Here is a 20,317-nt window from a genome sequence, read left to right as displayed (position 1 = left end):
AATGTGCCTGTTAAATATTATGTTGCTAAGCATGGCAGAAGAGGAATAAATAGCGAATGCATTTATTAATAGTCATACAATAAAGAATACATACTAATCAGGGTTTTGGAATATCTCATATAAGTTCAAGTGTAGGTGAATGAGCCCAAAAGCTCTGTCTGGAAAACAGTAAAACAAACTATGAAAGCTGTTTAGATTTTGAGTTAGTGAAAATCATTATAGAAAACTTTGATATTATATATATAAAATCAGTGTGTATACTTACCATGACTCCATATACACTCTAAACTGAGGGTTTATTTTGGAGAGATCAAAGAGTCAGGTGGCCACCACTTCCAATAAAGGCCAAGGACAGTTTAAATTAATATAATAAAGGTTGGATGTTTGACATCCCTTGGTGAAAAATTGGTGGTTTTATGAACAAAATGTTCTTGTAATTTCATGGAATCATTGACTAAATTACACTGGTACAAGAAGATGATAGAACTAGAACTTTTGTATCATATAGAGAAGATTCTTAATTTTGTGTTTTGTCAGATAAGATTATTATCATTCTTTAAAATTCCTGCAAAACTAGTGATATATTATAATTGAAAAGACAGCTGGTTCTAACATCATTCTAATATAGATTTTCAGCTCTAAGAATGCATTCACAAAGTAATAATTCCTAACTTCATACACACACACACACACACACACACACACACACACACACACACACACACACATCACTAGTCTTCACTTAAGAGATTTTTGTTGTGGGGTGGCTAGGTGGCATAGGGGATAAAGCACCAGCCCTGGAGTCAGGAGTACCTGAGTTCAAATCTACCCTCAGATGTTATTTTCCTTCTCTCTCTTTTTCTCTCTCTCTCACACACATACACACATACACACACACACACAAACACACACAAACACACACAGAAACATTTACAGAAATGCTCTTCCCAAGAAATAGCTTTGAATTCAGTTTGGGAACTTCATGATTTTAAGCAACTTAGCTTGTATTAGTTTTTAATTCATCATAGTTCATATAGTTCCTAGAAGCAAATCAGTTTTCCTGAGGTGAATAACTACATCAATGAAAATGAAAAATAAAAGTTGTTTATTCAATAGCATATTGAACTAGAGAATCTGAGAGTGAAGAAGGCACTTCTCAAAGCTCATTAACTCTGTCAGACTGATCAACCACTACTTAGTTAAGTACCACCTAGTGGTTTTTTAATACTTCTATTTTCCCTAGAGCAAAATTTTTTTTGTGTGTATTTATACTTATGCTATTTGTTTTATATATAGATATAGATATATATAGATATAGATATAGATATATATAATGTCTTTCCATTAAAACTGACATTTCTAAATTCTAGGAGAAATTGAATAGGATAGGTTAAGTACCAGAAAGAATATTGGACTGGGAGTCATGAGACCATTGCACAAATCCCAGTTCTGTTACTTACTAAGTGTGCTTGTCTCATTCAGTTTTAATATTCCTTTATTCTAAGTAATAATAAGGCCTGTGCTCCTCTGGAAGACACTCAAAGGTCATTTATTCCAAAAATGTCAATTAATGGAGGAGAAAACTAAGGCTTATTGAAGTTGTTACTTGCCCAAACACAGGAACTAGTTAGAGGCCATTTTGGACTTTAAAACTCTTGATTCCTACTGTACCATATAACTATAAGGTCAGAGACTTTCAAGAAGCTATATATAAAAACATTGTAGACAGTACATATGGAAGCTAATCCAACATATTTAGTGATGTATTATATACTATTTTAGTTATGTTTGCCAAATTGTTAATTATGATATGAAACTATCCACCATTATCTTGAACTTTTCCTTTTCCAAATCACAAGTCCCATTATTAATAATCTTTACTGACCTGGGAATTAGATTCAACATTCCACAAAACCAGTACATTGTTGGATTTGGATTTAGAGTATCTTCTTCAGATCCATAATGTGCCATTTTACCCCCGTGTGATACTGAGCAACTCACTTTACCTCTCTGAGTTTTATTTGAGGCAGATAAGTAAAGTGATGATGAGCATGCTCAGAGGAAAATATAGATTCAGATACTTGCCACGTAACCCTCTAACAAGTCAATTAAACTCTTGACTTATATCATAAGATTAATAATAATACCTACATTATTGTGAAAATTAATTAAATAATATAGAGTGCTTTGTAAACCATAAAATGATATATAAAAATTATTATTTGTTGTTATTGTTATTCAGTCATTTCTGTCATGTCTGATTTCATAACCCCACTTGGAATTTTCTTGGCAAAGCTTCTGGAAAGGTTGGTCATTTTTTTCCTTCAGTTCATTTTACAGATGAGGAAACTGAGGCAAAGAGGGTTAAGTGACATGCCCAAGGTCACACAGCTAACATGTATCTTAGGCAAATTTGAACTAAGAAGATGAATCTTCCTGACTCTATGATTGGCATTCTATGCACTATAACACCTCAATTGCTGTTATTATTATTATTATTATTATTTTATTATTATCATTATTAAATTTTCTTATCTGTAAAATTGGGAGAAAGGGGAAGGTAGAACTAGAATACCTCCAAAGTCCCTTCCAACATTAAATCTACAATTATTTTTTAATATATAAACACATTCTAGGGCTTATTCTATTTATTTGATCTTAATGAGTAGCTCTTAAAGTTGTTTTCATCTATTTGATTGCCTTCCAGCAAGGAAACCATGTGATATAACCATTTTCTGGATCCTTTTGTGTGAAATGGACACAGGAATCAAGAGTCCAGAGTCTGAGTCAGAGAGCAGGAAAGGATTTATTTTTCTTTGAAGAAAAGGATACAACCCACCCCCACCTCCCTTTGCCAAATAGCACTGGTAAAGAAGCATCAAAAAAACAAAAATTTACATTTCATTTTTATAGTATTAAAAAAATCCTATCTCTAAATTCTATCTTATCCCACCATTGGCTGATAAGTTCACAATCTTCTTGATAATCTTCTCCTACTGGCACAAATTCAATCCTCATTATTCTAACTATTCATAACTAATCTCTATCCCATTAAAAAGTTATCGTTTTCAATCCCTTATTAGCATAATTATTCACAGCTAATCTATTCCCTATTAAAATAATATTTTTACAAAACCACATTATACATTTTCTTTGACCAAATTTGGAGATGTCCAATCAGAAAGAGTCAGTTCAGTTTTCCTAAAGATTACCTTAGGTTCCAAGAATAAGGGAACCAGACAGTGTTTTTCCTCTCCCAGTGAACAGCACTGATAAAGAATATAAAAATGTATTCATAAGGACGTTTCATTGAAGTTTATTCTCACCAAACTGTACACAAAAATGTGTTTGAGGGAAAACTTCACTGAAGGGCCATCATTCTCCACACCTGTGCATAAGAATGGTTTTTTTTTTCTATCTATGAATAACAAAGTCCAAAGACAAGAGACAGAAAGAGAAATTCCATTTATAGTAATTGTAGATGACATTAAATACTTGGGAATCTGCCTCCCAAGGCAAACCTAGAAACTGTATAAATAAGGTTTTGCTTTGTTTTTTAATGAGGAAACTTCACTAAAAGATCATCTCTCACACACTGACCTAGCTATTAATGGGGAAGCTCATGTATGAGTATCCATTTGAAAGACTTACACAAACAGCTGTAAAGTGAACAGAACCAGGAGAGCACCGTAACCAGAAACAGTAACATTGCATGATGTTTTTTGCAATAATAAAATGATACAAGACAATTCCAAAGGACTCATCATGGAAATTTCAATCCAAATTCAGAGAAAGAATTATGGGGTCTGAATACATAGAGAAGCACGTTATTTTCAATTTTTTTTCCATGACATCTTTTCTTGTGGTCTGATTCTTCCTTTCCAATATGACTAATAGGGAAATATGCTTTACATGATTGCATATATATATATATATATATATATATATATATATCCTATTTCAAATTGCTTACTGTTTCAGGGAGGAGAGAAGAGAGATAGGGAAAGAGAAAATATGAACTTCAAGTTGTTTTTAAATTAATGTTAAAAATTGTTTTTACACAAAAATGTTTTTACATGTTAAAAAAATTAAAATACTATTTTAAAAAAAGAATAGGCATTCAAAGATTATTAACTATGGAAGAGATATCAGATTGCAAGTATATATATGCATATATTGCATACATATAATTATACATGCAATAATATAACAAACATATATTGCAAACATATTATAAATAAAAACATATAAGCTCATGAATTGAGGCTCAGAGGAAAGCTAACTCCAGAGAAAGGCTTGTACTTTTTCCTTTACTTTAACCATACACCAAGACTTCTAGGTTGCCTGTGGAAGATGCTACTGAAGTAAGGAAGTAGTGACCTACTTTATTCACATTCAGTTAGGAGGACTCCTTTCCTTGCCCTCTTTTGGGGATTGATTGACCATACATAAATACTGTAACAGATTGTTCAGTCAAGGAACTGAGAGCAAAATAGGAAACTCCTAGAACCTGTTATGTAGTACTCACCTGAGTTATATGGCTTGAGTTACTTGTCTTAGTATATCCCCTCAGGCTATTTTTCATGTTGTAAAAAGAAAAGTTATTGTCCTCAATCATTGGTTTACTTGACTCATCTCTAGAAGCATTAGACAATAAAATATTTAAAATAGCCTCATAATCCCCATTGAAGGAATTAAGTGCTGGACCTGGATTCAAAGGTCCTGTGTTCAAGTTGTACTTTTGATGTTTCCTAGTCATATGACCCTGCTCAAATAGTCTTGCTTATTTGAAAAATGAGGGAGTTAGACTAGATGACTTGTGAATTTCTCCTTTTAGGTCTACATATATGATTCAATATCTTCCTTTGTCTATAAAATTAAGAGTCTTCTTTTATGGAATTTCTATTTTTACATAGAGGCTAAATTACATGGTCTTGGAGTTCTCTTCCAACATTATGATTTTCTGCTACTTTGTTAGTCTAATATTTCTTTGGATTAGAAAAAAATCAATAGAAGGAATCTGATGGCTGCACTCCAACTTCATGACTTCTAAGAGAATGGGGAAAGAAAGGGTCAATAGAGAAACCAGAAAGAATTTCCCAAAGAAGGGAAGGGAAAGGGACTAAATATTCTTTTCTATAACTTTCCAACAATTAATCAGTTACTAAGTCAATAAATGTTTATAAGTCAGTGCCCTATAATTAGTCTTTAATGGTGTCCTTATATTTCTTCTGCATCTTTTATAACAGATTTTTCACTGAGCTTAGTCTTTTTGCTTACAATACCTGTGTGTCTTTCAGTTAATCAATGTTCAATCAAAATTATACCCAACTTTGTTGGATAAGCTATTCTTTGATGCCTTCTTCAGCTCCTTTGCTTTTCAAAATATAATGTTCCAAGGCATACAGTCTTTTAGTGTAGAAACCAAAAGATTTTGTGAAACCCTGATGGCTTTTACAAAGTGTTTAAACAGCTTTTTCTTATTACTTATATTTTCTCTTTAATCTGGGAATTTTGAAACTTGGCTATGATATTTCTTTGACCTCTTTCAGGTGGTGTTTGCTGTATACTTTCTAGTTCTACTTTACCTCCTTCAAGAATTTAAGAGCAATTTTCCTTAAAAATTCTTGAAATATTGTAACGAGTCATTTTTATTTATTGTAACTTTCAAGTAGTTTGACATTCTTATATTTTTGCTCCTAAGACCTTTTTTTCCAGAGCAGTTGTTTATCTAAAGAAAATTTTTTTGAGTTTTATTATATCTTGATATCTAACATCATTCAATTCCACTTGCCCAATTTTAGTTTTCAAGGGGCTATTTTCTCCCTGAAGTTTTTGTTTCTATTTTTCTAATTGGTTAACTTTCTTCCCATAATTTTTTTTTGTACTTTTTTCCCCTATTTTTCTTCATTCTCTTATTTTTTTGAATTTCTTTTTAAGTTGTAAGGGCTTGTAATCATTTGATGTTACCCTTTAGGATAAGAGTGGCTATTTTTATCTCAATATCTTCCTCTGAATATGAACCCATTATCTTCACCAAAGTAGCAATCAATGCTCAGGTTCTTTTCCTTTACTTACTCATTTATTGATTGATTGATTGATTGGTTGATTGATTGATTTAGGTTTTTGCAAGGCAATGGGGTTTTAAGTGGTTTGCCCAAGGCTGCACAGCTAGGTAATTATTAAGTGTCTGAGGTTGAATTTGAACTCAGGTACTCCTGACTCCAGGGCCAGTGCTCTATCCACTGTGTCACCTAGCCACCCCTACTTACTCATTTAAAAATGTTTTTTTTTAATTTAAGGCAATGGGGTTAAGTGACTTGCCCAAGGTCACATAGTTAAGCAATCATTAATTGTCTGAGGTCAAATTTGAACTCAGGTCCTCCTGATTTCAGCACCAGTGCTCTATCCACTGTACTACCTAGCTGCCCCTACTTACTCATTTTTGCTTTCAATTTCTTTTATTTTTAGCAGTTTAATATTATTTTTAATTTCAAGTTTTAATCCTCAGTTGTGAATGATGCTGCCCTAGACCTCAAGTCATTTTAAATGTTTTCTGAATTCTGTCCTGGGGCTCAACCTCCTCTAAAATCCAATCATACTATCCAAGAAAAAAACATTCTTGGTCCCTGCCATACTTGTACTCCTCAGGCTAGTGCTTGTTCCTACTGATTCACGGGCCACAGTCAGGGATTACTTCTGGTCAGCACCACTAGACTTGACTTCTGAAAAAAGGGGATTCTATAATTTTTCCCCATTTAGACCTCTTTCATATTTTGGATGAAAGTTTTTGAAGTGAAAGTTCATGAGGTAAATTTTCTTGAGGGCCTACTCTGCTTCCTTCAGGGCCTACTGTTTTTTGCTTCAGTCAAGCTGACCTAAAGGTATTTACACTTCACTCTTTACCCCTTTATTTTTGCTGGTCTACATTCATTTTATTTTTTCTGTTTGTAGGAAAAATCTGGATAGCCTGAAAATTTACTCCACATCTTCCCAGAATCTTCTCCTATTATATTCTAGACACTAGGCAAAACTCTAGGAATACATAGAAAGGAACAAGACAGTCCCTGCTCTCAAATTGTTCATAAGCTAACAGGGGAGACAGCTCACAAACAACTATGTACAAACAAGCTATATACAAGATAAATTGCAAAAATAACAGATCACCCTTCCATCTTTTCATTAATTCCCTAGATATTCTTTCCCTTTTGTTCTTCCAGATGAATTTAATTATTTGCTTCTAGGTCTATAAAATAATTTTTGATAATTTGATTGGTTTGGCACTGAATAAATGGATTAAATTAGATAGGATTGTCATTTTCATTGTATTAGCTTGGCCAGCCCATGAGCAATTGATATTTTTAGAATGTTTTAGATCTGACTTTATTTATATGAAATATGTTTTGTAATTGTATTCATATAGTTATTGGGTTTATATTTGGCAGATAGATGTCCAAATATTTTATATTGTCTATAGTGGTTTTAAACAGAATTTCTTTTTCTTTCACCTGTTGCTGCATTCTGTTGGCAATATATGGAAATGTTAGTGATTTACATGGATTCATTTTATATCCTGCAATTGCTAAATTTGCTAATTATTTCAAGTGCATTTTGAGCTGATTATCTAGGATCCTCTAAGTATCCTATTATATATCTGCAAAGAATGAATAGTTTTGTTTCCTTGTTGCCTATTCCAATTCCTTCAATTCCTTTTTCTTTTCTTATTTCTAAAGGTAATATTTCTAGTCCAATATTAAATAGTAGAGGTGATGAGCATCTTTATTTCACCTCTGATTTTACTGGAAATACTTCTAGATTATTGCCATTTCATATAATCTTTACTAATGGGTTTAGGCACTATGTATCATTTTAAGGAAAGCTCCATTATACTTATTATCTCTAGTGTTTTTAAAGGAATAGGTACTATATTTTCCCAAAACCTTTTTCAATATCTATTTTGAAATAATAATATGATTTCTGTTAATTTTGTTCTTTATATGGTCAATTATGCTGATAATTTTCTTAATATTGGCAAATTAAGTTATTCTAATTAATTCAATTATAAATTCACTTATTTCTAATATTGAATCAGTTCTGCATTCCTGGAATAAATTCCACCTGATCATAATCTAGGATCCTATAGTCTTTTTGCTTATATTTTATTTACAATTTTTGTATCAATATTCATTAGGAAAATTGCCTATAATTTTCTTTGTTTTGGCTCTTGCTGGTTGGCATAGCAGTACCATATTTGTGTCATAAAAGGAATTGGGCAGGATTCTGTCTTTGCCTTTTTTAAAAAGAGTTTATGCAATATTATAATTAATTGTTCTTTAAGTGTTTGGCAGAATTCACTTACAAATACATCTTGTCCTGAGGGTGGGGGTGGGGGTAGGGATCCTTAGGAAACTCATTGATGGCTTGTTCAATTTCTTTTTTTCTAAAATGGGATTATTCTTTGATCTAATAATACCATTGCTAGGTCAATATCCTAAAAAGATTATTAAAAAAAGGAAAAAGATCCACATGTACCAAAAATATTCATAACAGTTACTTTGTAATGGCAAAGAATTGGAAATTGAGGGAATGTCCATCAATTGGGAAATAACTAAATAAGTTATGGTAGGGGGCAGAGCCACGAGAGCAGAGTAGGGGCAGGAATTCCCTGAAGTTCTTCCCCAGACCACTCCAAATGCTTTAAAATTATGACTCTAAACAAATTATAGAGCAGCAGACAGAAAGACTGAGTGAAATAATTTTCTGGCCTGACAACTTGGAAGATCTGCAGGAAGGGTCTGTTCCACTCAGGGTTGGAAAGGACCACAGCACAGCCCAGGCTGCACCCTGCCAGAGTGAACTAGTTCCAGCCTTCCAGAAACAACCCAACAGGAGCCTGGGTCCCTGGGGTTGCCTGAGTCCATGACAGCAGTTGCTGTTTCTAGATCTCTTAGCCCAAGGATCATCAAGGACAAGTTGGAAGGACAGCAGGAAAACTCTGCCATACCAGAGTGAATGTGGAGCCAAGGCCATGGCAGGCCTCAGTGCAATTCTCCCTGGGAACCTGGGGAGTCACCCAGCAACTGCTCCCAGAGTATTCAGTTCACAGGTGGTAAGAGGATTAGGAGAGATTGCAGAAGCCTCTCTTTCCTATCCCTGGGACAGGACTCTGTTGCTTTGTCCATAATCAGATCCAAGTCACAGTCTGGGGTCTCATAATGCCAAAGTGGAGTAGGGACCTTCCTCACAGTTTCAGGACAGAGGGGAGTCCTTGTGGTCATCTACAGATCAGAGTACTGGTCAGGAGAGCAGTCAAAGCCTCCCATAAGAGCTTGAAGTTTGGGGTGAGTGGGGTGTCCCAAAAACCTTCAAAAGCTTAGGAAAGTGTGTCCTCCACCCTAGAAGCAATGCTTCTTGACAAAGAGTTAAAATCATGTCATAGGCTGGGGAAATGAACAAACAATAGAAGTAAAAGAATCTGACCAACAGATAATTACTTTGGTCCCACGGAGTATCAAAACAAACATTTAGAAGATGACAAAGTCAAAGTTTCTGTATCCAAAGCCTCCAAGAAAAACATGAAGTGATCTCAAGTTATGACAGAACTCAAAAAAGATTTTGAAAATAAAGTAAGGGAGGTAAAGGAAAACTTGGGAAAAGAAATGAGAGTGATGCTGGAAAATCATGGAAGCCAAGTCAGCAGTTTGGTGAAAGAGATATAAAAAAAAATTGAATAAAATAAAAAACAGTTTAGATCAAATTGAAAAAGCAGTCCACAAGTCAATCAGGAGAATAATACCTTAAAAAGCAGAATTGGCCAGATGGAAAATTTTGGTTTTTTTAAGGAGATTAAAAAACCTCTCTGAAGAAAATAACTCCTTCAAATGTAGAATGGAGCTAAGGGAAGATGATGATTTTGTGAGAAATCAAGGAAAAATAAAACAAAAACAGAAGAAAGAAAAACTAGAAGAACATGTAAAATATTTCACTGGAAAATCAACTGACATAGAAAACAGATCCAGAAAAGATAATGAAAAAATTATTGAACTATCTGACCAGGTACCTGAACCAGTTGTGACCAGGAAAAAAAAGCCTAAGCTTCATTTTTCAAGAAATTCTCCAGGAAAATTGCCCCTATATCCTAGAAGCAGAGAGTAAAATAGAAATTGAGGAAATCCACTGATTACCTTCTTAAAGAGATCCCAAGAAGTCATTAAAAAAACATTAAAAGTTCTACATATTCCAAAATAGTCATAGCAACTCTTTTTAATAGTGTCAAAAAATTTGAAATTGAGAGGATGCCCATCAATTGAGGAATGTCTAAACAAGTTATGGTACATGAATACTATGGAGTATTATTGTTTTATAAAGAAACTGTAAATAATTGGACTCTAGAGAAGAATGGAATGACTTACAAGATCTGATGTTGAGTAAAGGAAGTGGAACTAAGAAAACAATGTACACATTTACCACAAATTCGTGAGATGACCAACCTCGATGGAAGCAGCTCCTCTCAGCAGATCAGAAAGCTGGGACAACTGTATTACACCAGCTATGGACAATGTTATCCCCATCCAGAAAAAGAAAAACAAAAAACAAAAACAAAAACGCTTCAGAATTTGATGAACACTTTATAAACATTACCTCTTATGTATCACTTTCCCTTAATTCTAATTTCTCACACCAAAAATGACTAATCTGTAAACAGGTTTATCAAAAATATGTATATACAATGCCAACCTGACTGCTCACTGCTGAGGGGAGGGGGAGGTAGGAAGGAAAGGGGGAAGGAAATTTTCCTAACTTAAAAATATACATGTGCAAATGGATAAAAAATTAAATAAAAAATAAGATTCTAGTCACCTCCTTAACCTTTTTAATTTATGGTTAAATTTATCTCATTCTAAGAGGAAGGTTAAGACCCTTTATTAGTATAGCTTTTCTATTTATTTCTTCCTGTAACTCACTTAACCTCTCTAAATATTTGAATGCTAAACTACTTGGTGCGTATTTAGAATTGATATTACTTCATTGTCTATAATGTCTTCTAGCAAGATGTAGCTTCCTTCCTTATATCATTTAGTTAGATCTATTTTTGTTTTTTGCTTTGTCTGAGATCAGGATTGCTATCACTACTTTTTTATTTTTTAACTTTAACTGAAGCATAATATATTGTGCTTAATTTTTACTCTGTGTGTTTCTCTCTACTTCAAATGTGTTTCATGTAAACAACATATTATAGGATTCTGGTTTTTAATCTGCTCTATCTGCTTCCATTCTATGGGAGAATTCATCCCATTCACATTGAAAGTCATGATTCCCCACCATCCTATTTCTCCCTTTTTTATGCATTTCTCTCTCCTTTCACCATATATATCACCAGTGTTTTGCCTCTGATTACTACCTCCCCCAATCTGCCCTCCCTTCTGTCAGCCCCACCTTTTACTTTTCCCTTTCCCCTATATTTCCCTAGTTGAATTTCTATACCCAAATAATTGTGTATGCTATTCTCTCTTTGAGCCAAACCCAATGAAAATAAGATTTAAATAATGCTCACCCCATCCCTTCCTTCCCTCTAATGTAATAAGTCCTTTGCACCTCTTCATGTAATGTTATTTAATCTATTTTACCATCCCCTTTTCTTTTCTCCCTATACAAACCTTTTCCCCTCCTTTGTTTATTTTAATATTATGACTTTAAAACCAACTTGTATCCACATTATCTCTATGTATATCCCTTCTAACTGCCCTAATAGAGTTATAATTTTCAAGAGTTACAAGTTTCAGCTTCCAGAGTAGGGATATAAACAATTTAATCTTATTGAATAACTTGTTCGGTTTTCTTTCTTGTTTGCCTTTTAATGCTTCTCTTGAGTGTTGTTTTCAAAGATAGAATTTTCTGTTTAGCTCTGGTCTTTTCATCATGAACATCTAAGATTTCCTATTTCATTGAATGTTCATCCTTTTTTCCCCTGAAAGAGAATACTTAGTTTTGCTATATAGTGGATTATTGTTTGTAATCCAAATGACTTTACATTCCTGATTATCTAAATCCAAATCCTCCAATCTTTTAATGTAGAAAGTGCTAAGTAATGTGTAATCTTTACTGTGATTTCTTGGTATTTGATTTTTATCTTTCTGATGGCTTGCAGTATTTTCTCCTTGGCATAAAAATCCTGGAATTTGATTACAATATTTCTTAATGTTTTCATTTTGGAATCTCTTTCAGGAGGTGATCAGAGATTCATTCATTTTTTCTCAATTAATATTTTATTTTATTTTTGCAATTACATATCATGAAAGTTTTTCAACATTTATCCACATGCATATGCATGTTTTTAAGTTGCATAATTTCCTTCCACTCTCCCCTTCCATCCCCCTCCCCTCAACAGCAAACTTCAGTTGAATATTGTACATATACATTTGTGTTTAGCATGTTTACAGATTAGTGATTTTTGGTATGAGCAATTAGGATTAAGGGGAAAAGAAAGAAAAGCAAGAGATAGGAAAAAATATGCCAAATTTTTAAAAAATGAATGTAGTGTTCATTCAGATTCTGAAGGGTTTTTTGCTTGCTTTGTTTTTTTTTTTTTATTCCTCTCAATGGGGATAGCATTAGTCCATGTTCAGTCTTCTAGGGTTGTCCTAGATCTCTGTACTGCTAAGAGGAGCTTCATCATCAAGGTTGATCAACTCACAATGTCAATGTAAATTATGTTCTCTTTGTTCTGCTCCCTTTGCTCATTATCAGTTCCTATAATTTGTCCCATGCTTCTGTACAGTCCGACCATTCAATAGCATTCCATAATATTCACATGCCATAACTTGTTCAATTATTCTCCAATTGATGGGCATCCCTTCAATTTCCAATTCTTTGCCACTACAAAAAGAGCTGCTATGAATATTTTGGAATATGTGAGACATTTTTCATTTTTTATGATTTCTTCTGGATATAGGCCTAGTATTGGAATTGCTGGGTCAAAGTGTATGGTCTATTTTATTGCTCTTTGACCATAGTTCCATTTTACTCTCCAGAATGGTTGGATCATTTCACAACTAGCTGTAATGTATTAATGTCCCAATCCTTCCACAACCTCTCCAACATTGATAATTTCCCTTTTTGTCATCTTGGCCAATCTGATAGGTATGAGGTGATTCCCAGAGTTTCTTTCAATGGCTATTTTACCCACTAATTCTAAGATATCAGGGATGTCTTCCTTGATTTCTTGAAATATGTTGTCCAGGCACTTTTTTTTAATCATGGTTTCAGGTAGTTCAATAATTCTTATATTGTCTCCTCTGGATCTATTTTCCAAGTTAGCTGTTTTTCCAATGAGATATTTTACATTTTCTTCTATTTTTCAGTCTTTTGATTTTGTTTGATTGATTCTTGATATCTCATAAAGTCATTAACTTCATGTGTTCAATTCTAAGTTTTAAGAAATTGTTTTCTTCAATTAGTTTTTGTATCTCCTTTTCCATTTGACTAACTCTAATTTAAAGGAATTGTTTTCTTCAGTGGATTTTTTCCCATTTGACCTATTCTATTTTTTATTTATATTTATTTTATTTTTGTACAAATGATGCTATCTTTATACATTATTGAAATATTCTTGTTTAAGATTAAACATAATACTCCCTCCCCCAAAAAATATAGACCCTCATAAGCAATAAAGTAAAGGAAAGGGGAAAGAATTAAAATAATAATAATAATAATAATAATAATAATAATAATAATAATAATAATAAGGCGGCAGCTAAGGGGCACATTGGATGGAGCACCAGCCCTGGTGTCCGGAACACCCAAGCCCAAATCTGGCCCCAGACACCCAACAATCACTCAGCTGTGTGACCCTGGGCAAGCCACCCCAACCCCACTGCCCTGCAAAAACAAAAACAAAAAACTCAAATAAAATAAAATGATGATATTGATAATGATAATAATAACAATAATAATAACAACAATAATAATAGTAGGGGCAGCCAGGTGGCTCAGTGGACAGAGCACCGGCCCCAGAGTCAGGAGCACCCAGGTCAAAATCCAGCCTCAGTCACCTAACAATCACCCAGCTGTGTGACCCCAGGCAAGCTACCCAACACCATCCACCCCGCAACCCCTCCCAAAAAAATAACAATAATAATAATAATAACAATAATGATAAATGTGCTTCAGTCTATGTTCCACCACCACCAGCTCTGTCACAGGTGGATCACATTCTTTAGAATAAGTCCATCAAAAAAGCTACTTCCATAATGCTCCACCATTGCCATTGCTGATCACAACTCCCTGCATTTGTACTTCCTCACTACCATACATTATATTTTCTCTCTTCTTTCACTTTGTCCCTCTTCTTTTTTTTTAACACTTTCATACCTTGTTGAAATTTAAGTGAAAAATGTACAATTTCATTGAAAATTATTACACTCCTTGGAAGAAAGGTGAGATACAAATTCAACATATTAAAAATCTTAGTTTTTAAAAGCATGTAATAAATAGTGCCTTATAAACTTCTTGTTCTTATCATACTTTTCCTTTATATTTTGAGCATTTGTTTCAGTAAAATAACCCTAAATTCAAGAATATCAGCATTTCAGTTTTTTAACATTTTGTTTTCCAATTATTATACAATAGTAATATGTACCCATAATTTTTTGTAAGACTCTGAATTCTACAATTTTCCCCCTCCTTCCTTCCCTCCTCTGCCCAGAAGGCTGACAGTCTCTACATTGTTTCCATGCCATACACTGATGCAAATTGAATGTTATAAGAGTAAACATAAGAATAAACATAAATCTCTCCTCCCCCAAGAAGATGGGAAACATCAAAATATATATAGAGAGAGAGAGAAAAATATATACTTTAGTCTGTGTTCAGATTTCAATGGCAATGTCTCTGAGGTGAATTGCTTTCCCTATCATAAGTCCACCAGAGAAGATACTTCAATATTTTTCCCTCAGTTGCTATTACTAGCTGTAACTCCACTCTATTTCTCCCCACTCTCATTTATTCTCTTCTCTCTCTCCTTTCATCCTGGTCCTGTCCAAAAGTGTGTTGCATCTGAGTACCCTCTCCTTCCATCTTCTCTCTCTTCTATCACCTATTCCCCCCCTTCCCTCCCCCCATTCCCCCTCATCCTATCCCTTTCCTCCCATCCTTCTCCAGGGCAAGACAGATTTTCTCACCCTATTAAGTGTGTATGTCATTTCCTCCCTGAGCCATTTCCAATGAGAATGAAGGCTCACTCATTCCCCTTTGCCTTCCCCACCCCTCCATTAAAAAAGCTTTTTTTTTACTTTTTTTGTGAAATCTCTCAGCTTCATCTTCATCTCCTTTTCCTTCCTCTCAGTACTTTCCCCCATCACTCATTGACTCCATCCCTTTACCATCATACCATTATATTTCACTCCTTCCTAGGTCCTGTCTATATATGCTCCTTCTAACATCTCTTATAAATGAGAAAGTTCATATGAGTTATCAATATCTTCTTCCCATGCAGGAATACAAACAGTTCAACATCATCAAGTTCCTCATAGTTAGTTCCTCTCTTCCACTCCCTCTATGGTTCACCAGCGTCCTGTACTTGGAGATCAAACTTTCTTTTCAGCTCTGGTCATCTCACTAGGAAGGTTTGAAAGTCCCCTGTTTCATTGAAAATCCATCTTTTACCCTGAAAGAGGATGTTCAGTTTTGCTGGGTAGTTGATTCTCAGTTGTAAACCAAGATCTTTTGCCTTCCAGAATATCACATTCCAAACCCTATGAGCCCTTAATGTAGATGCTGCCAGATCCTATGTAATCCTGACTGTGGAGCCTCGGTAGTTGTATTGTCTATTTCTGGCAGCTTTTAGAATTTTTTTTTTGATTTGGGAGTTTTGGAATTTGACTATAAAATTCCTGGAAGTTTTTCTTTTGGGATCCCTTTCAGGGGGTAACTGGTGAATTCTCTGAATTTCTATTTTTACCCTCAGCTTCTAGGATCTCAGGGAAGTTTTGTTGTATTATTTCTTGAAAAATGAAGTCTAGGCTCTTCTCCTGGTCGTGGCATTCAGATAGTCCAATAAATTTCAAATTATTTCTTCTGGATTTGTATTCAAGTTAAGTTGTTTTTCCAATGAAATATTTCACATTTTCTTCTAAATTTTGGCTTTTTTGGAAGAGTTTTATTTCTTCCCGCTTTCTTGCAAAGTCATCAGCTTCCTTTAGTTCCATTTTGCATTTGAAGGAGCTATTTTCTTCAGAGATCTTTTTAAACTCCTTTTCCAGCTGGCTAGTTCTGCTTTTTAAGGCATTCTTCTCATTTGCCTTTTGTTTTGCTTTTTCCATTAGGCCTAAACTGGTTTCTAATATATTATTTTCTTCAGTATTTTTTTGTATATCTTTCATCAAGCTTTTGATTTGGTTTTCATGATTTTTCTACATCGTTCTCATTTCTCCTCCCAGTTTTTCCTCCACCTCGCTTAATTGGTTTTTTTTTTTAGGTTTTTTTGGTAAGGCAAATAGGGTTAAGTGGCTTGCCCAAGGCCACACAGCTAGGTAATTATTAAGTGTCTGAGACAGGATTTGAACCCAGGTACTCCTGACTCCAGGGTCGGTGTTTTATTCACTACAACACCTAGCTGTCCCCCTTAATTGCTTTTCAAAATCTTTTTCAAAGTCATCCACTGGCTGAGCCCATTTTCTATTTCTCTTGGATATGGAAGCTTCAATTTTGTCATCATCTGAGTATGTGTTTTGATCTTCTGTGGGACTGAAGTAATTCTCTATGGTCAGATTCTTCTTTTTCTGTTGTTTACTCACTTCCTCAGCCCAAGGCTAATTTACAGCACTTCCAAGGCTTTGGGGTTGGGTTTTTTTTGGGGGGGACACCCCACTGGGACCTTTATAACTGCAAGTTCTTATGCTCTCTTGCCTGTGCTTTGATATGTAGATGACCACAGCACTGCCCTCTGCCCTGGGGCTATAAGGCAGGATCCAGATATCTTAGTATGGAAGCCCAAACTGCAACCTGGGTCTGAGCTTAGGCAAACAGCAGAGTCCTACCCCAGGGAGAGCAGAAAAATCTCTGCAGACTTCCCTTACAGTCTCTGGGGGTGCAGAATGCTTTCTCCAGATTCTCACTGCATGTTCTGTCGCCAGTGCTCCTTACTCCACACTCACCCAGGTGCAGCAGATTTCTTTCACTGTCCCTTCAAGCTGTTGCCGGTGATCTCTGCACTACCCTGGGCTGGGCTTTTTTTCCAAACCCTGGTCCTGGTGAAGCACACCTTTCCCACAGAACTAAGTTATCTTGGACTGGGAAAATATATCACTCAGTCTTTCTGTGGGTTCTGCCCCTCTAAATTTTAGCTAGAATCATCATTTGTTTGTTTTTTGGGGGGTTTGGGGGGTCAGAGTTCTCAAGGAATGCTGCCTTCACACCACCATCTTGGCTCCACACCACCATCTCTCTTCTTAAATGTGCTGTAGGGTGACTGAGTGGGCAGCAGACCTATCATCAGCCCTAGGGTCAAGAGGTCCCGGGCCTACCTACCATCCCTAAGACCCAGCAATCACCCAGCCCTGTGGTCCCAGACAGGCCATCCAATCCCAGCCCCTTGCAAGAAGTAAAAAAGAAAATGTGCTATATCTGGCTACTCTTCTCCATGGTCCACCCTCTCCTCCGTCTCTCACATTCCCCCCCAATCCCCCTGTCCCTCTCCTTCTTATTCTAGATGTCTATATACCATTGAATATATATATATATATATATATATATATATATATATATATATATATATATATGCTGTTTCCTCTCTGAGCTACCTCTGATGGCAGCAAAGGTTCCTTCCTTCCCCCTCACTTTCTCCCACTTCCATATCATTAAAATAGCTCATTGTAATAAAAAAAATCTTATTATATGAAATATCTTAGCATATTCTACCTCTCCTTTCTCTTACTCCCATTATATTTCCCTTTTAACCACTGACTCCATTTTTACAATATATTATATCTTGAAACTCAGCTCTCTCCTGTGCTTCATCCATAAAAGCTCCTTCTACCTGCTCTATTAAATGAGAAGTGATCTATGAGTATGATCAGTATCATTTTTCTATGCTGGAATACATGCAATTCATCATCATTAAGTACCTCATATTTTAACCTTCTCCTCTACTCTCTATACTTCACCTGAATCCTGTACCTGAAGATCAAACTTTCTGTTCAGCTCTGGTCATTCCAACAGGAACATTTGAAATTCCCATGTTTCATTAAAAGTCCATCTTTTTCCCTGGAAGAGGATGTTCAGTTTTGCAGGGTAGTTGATTTTTGGTTGCATTCTGAGATCTTTTGTCTTCCAGAATATTATATTCAAAGCCCTACGAGCTTTTAATATAGTTGTTGCTAAGTCCTGTGTGATCCTGACTGCAGTTCCACAATATTTGAATTGTGTCCTTCTGGCTGCTTGTAATATTTTTCTCTTTGACTTGGGAGTTCTGGAACTTGGCTATAATATTCTTGCAGGTTGGTTTTTTTTTGCATCTCTTTCCAGGGGAGATTGGTGGATTCTCTCAATTTCTATTTTTCCCTCTGCTTCTAGGATATCTGGGCAATTTCCCTTTAGGAATTCTTTAAAAATGATATCAATGGGGCAGCTAGGTGGTGCAGTGGATAGAGTACCGGCCCTGGAGTCAGGAGTACCTAAGTTCAAATCCAGCCTCAGACACATAATAATTACCTAGCTGTGTGGCCTTGGGCAAGTCACTCAACCCCATTGATTTGCAAAAAACCCTAAAAATGATGTCAAGGCTCTTTTCCTGATCATGACTTTCAGGTATCCCAATAATTTTTAAATTGTCTTTTCTGAATCTGTTTTCCAGATGAGTTGTTTTTTCAATGAGATGTTTCACATTTTCTTCTAATTTTTCATTCTTTTGGTTTTGAAGTATTATGTCCTGACTACTCATAAAGTCAGCAGCTTCCTTCAGCTCCATTCTAGATCTGAAGGATTTGTTTTCCTCACTGAGCTTTCTTATCTCTTTTTCCATCTGGCCAACTCTGCTTTTTAAAGCATTCTTCTCCTCAATAACTTTTTGAACTGTCTTATCCATTTGACCTATGCTGGTTTTTAACATGTTATTTTCTTCAGCATTTTTTTTTTGGATCTCCTTAATTAAGCTGCTGACTTCTTTTGAATGTTTTTTTCCTGCATCTCTCTTATTTCTTTTCCCAATTTTTACTTCTATCTCCCTCACTCTATTTTCAAAATCTTTTTTGAGTTCTGTCATAGCCTGAGCCCAATTCCTTTTTTCTTGGAATCTTTAGATGCAGGAGCTTGCTTGTACTTTCTCATCTTCTGACTGAATATTCTGATCCTTCTTGGGATCATAGACAAAGTATTTCTCAATGGTGTTCCTCTTTTTTCTATGTTTACTCATTTCCCCAGCCTGTGACTGGTCTTGGGGTGCTTCCTGAGCTTTTGAGTATTATTGGGACAGCCCTACACAAGGATCTCAGTGTGTGAAGCTCTGCCTTCCCTCCTGGTCTGTGAATGACCACAAATGTACCCTTCTGGCACTGGGCTGAGGTGCAGGGGGACCCTGCTGTTCTATGGGGGGCCTAGACTGCTATCAGGATCTGAATGTGGTCAGAGCCCCAGAGTCCTATTCCAGGGACAGAGGACAGACATCAGAAGTCTCTCTCTACTCCCCTACCTAGACGGAGTACTCAAGGCTGAGTTGTCTGGGGGCTCCTGCTTATGGGTTCTGCCTGCTTCCAGTTCTTGGATCTGGCCATGCTGCTCATAGAGTCCCCTGAGGGCTGGGCTTCATGTCCTTGCTCCAGCAGAGGTCCCCAGCTGATCTTTCAAGTGGTGCCTGGTGCTCCCAGAGTGTAGGTCAGGAAAGTGCCCCTGCTTCATGGGCCTCAGCTCCCAGCACCCTGGGGCTGCCTCTGGGAAGCTGAAGTTCCTTTGCTCTGGTGACTACTCCTTTCTGCTATTTTCCAGGTTACATTGGACTGGAGAATTGCCTCACTGGATCCCTCCATAGGTTCAGTCTCTCAAAAATTTAGTTAGAGTCCATATTTTATAAGTTTTGAGAGAGAGCACCTAAGAGAAACTCTTCTCCTGTCGCCATCTTGGTTCTGCCATTCTATTTTTTAAGGAGTTGTTTTCTTAAGTCAATTTTTGTGCTTCCCTTTCCAATTTATTGACTCTTTTTTCATAATTCCCCTGCATAACTCTCATTTCTTTTCCCCAATTTTTCTTCTGCCTCTCTTGCATGAATTTTAAAATTCTTTTTGAGTTCTTCCTAAAGGATGTTTTTTGAGGTTTCACTTGTAGATAT

At 35.6% G+C, this 20,317-nt stretch overlaps 1 protein-coding gene across 1 annotated transcript in view; it reads left to right on the top strand.

Annotated features, from left to right (window-relative positions):
• LOC141489371 (uncharacterized) overlaps window positions 1–9,801 on the top strand; it is a 794,154-nt gene extending 784,353 nt beyond the window's left edge. Inside the window, exon 33 of the mRNA XM_074190035.1 lies at window positions 9,761–9,801. Coding sequence (XP_074046136.1) covers window positions 9,761–9,801 — 41 coding nt within the window. The remainder of the gene's footprint in view (window positions 1–9,760) is intronic.
• The last annotated feature ends 10,516 nt before the right edge of the window (window positions 9,802–20,317 follow it).

Source organism: Macrotis lagotis, chromosome 5 (genome assembly GCF_037893015.1).
Source record: "Macrotis lagotis isolate mMagLag1 chromosome 5, bilby.v1.9.chrom.fasta, whole genome shotgun sequence".
NCBI lineage: Eukaryota > Metazoa > Chordata > Mammalia > Peramelemorphia > Peramelidae > Macrotis > Macrotis lagotis.
Note: the sequence above shows the minus strand (reverse complement) of the source record. Positions and strands in the feature narration are given on the sequence as shown.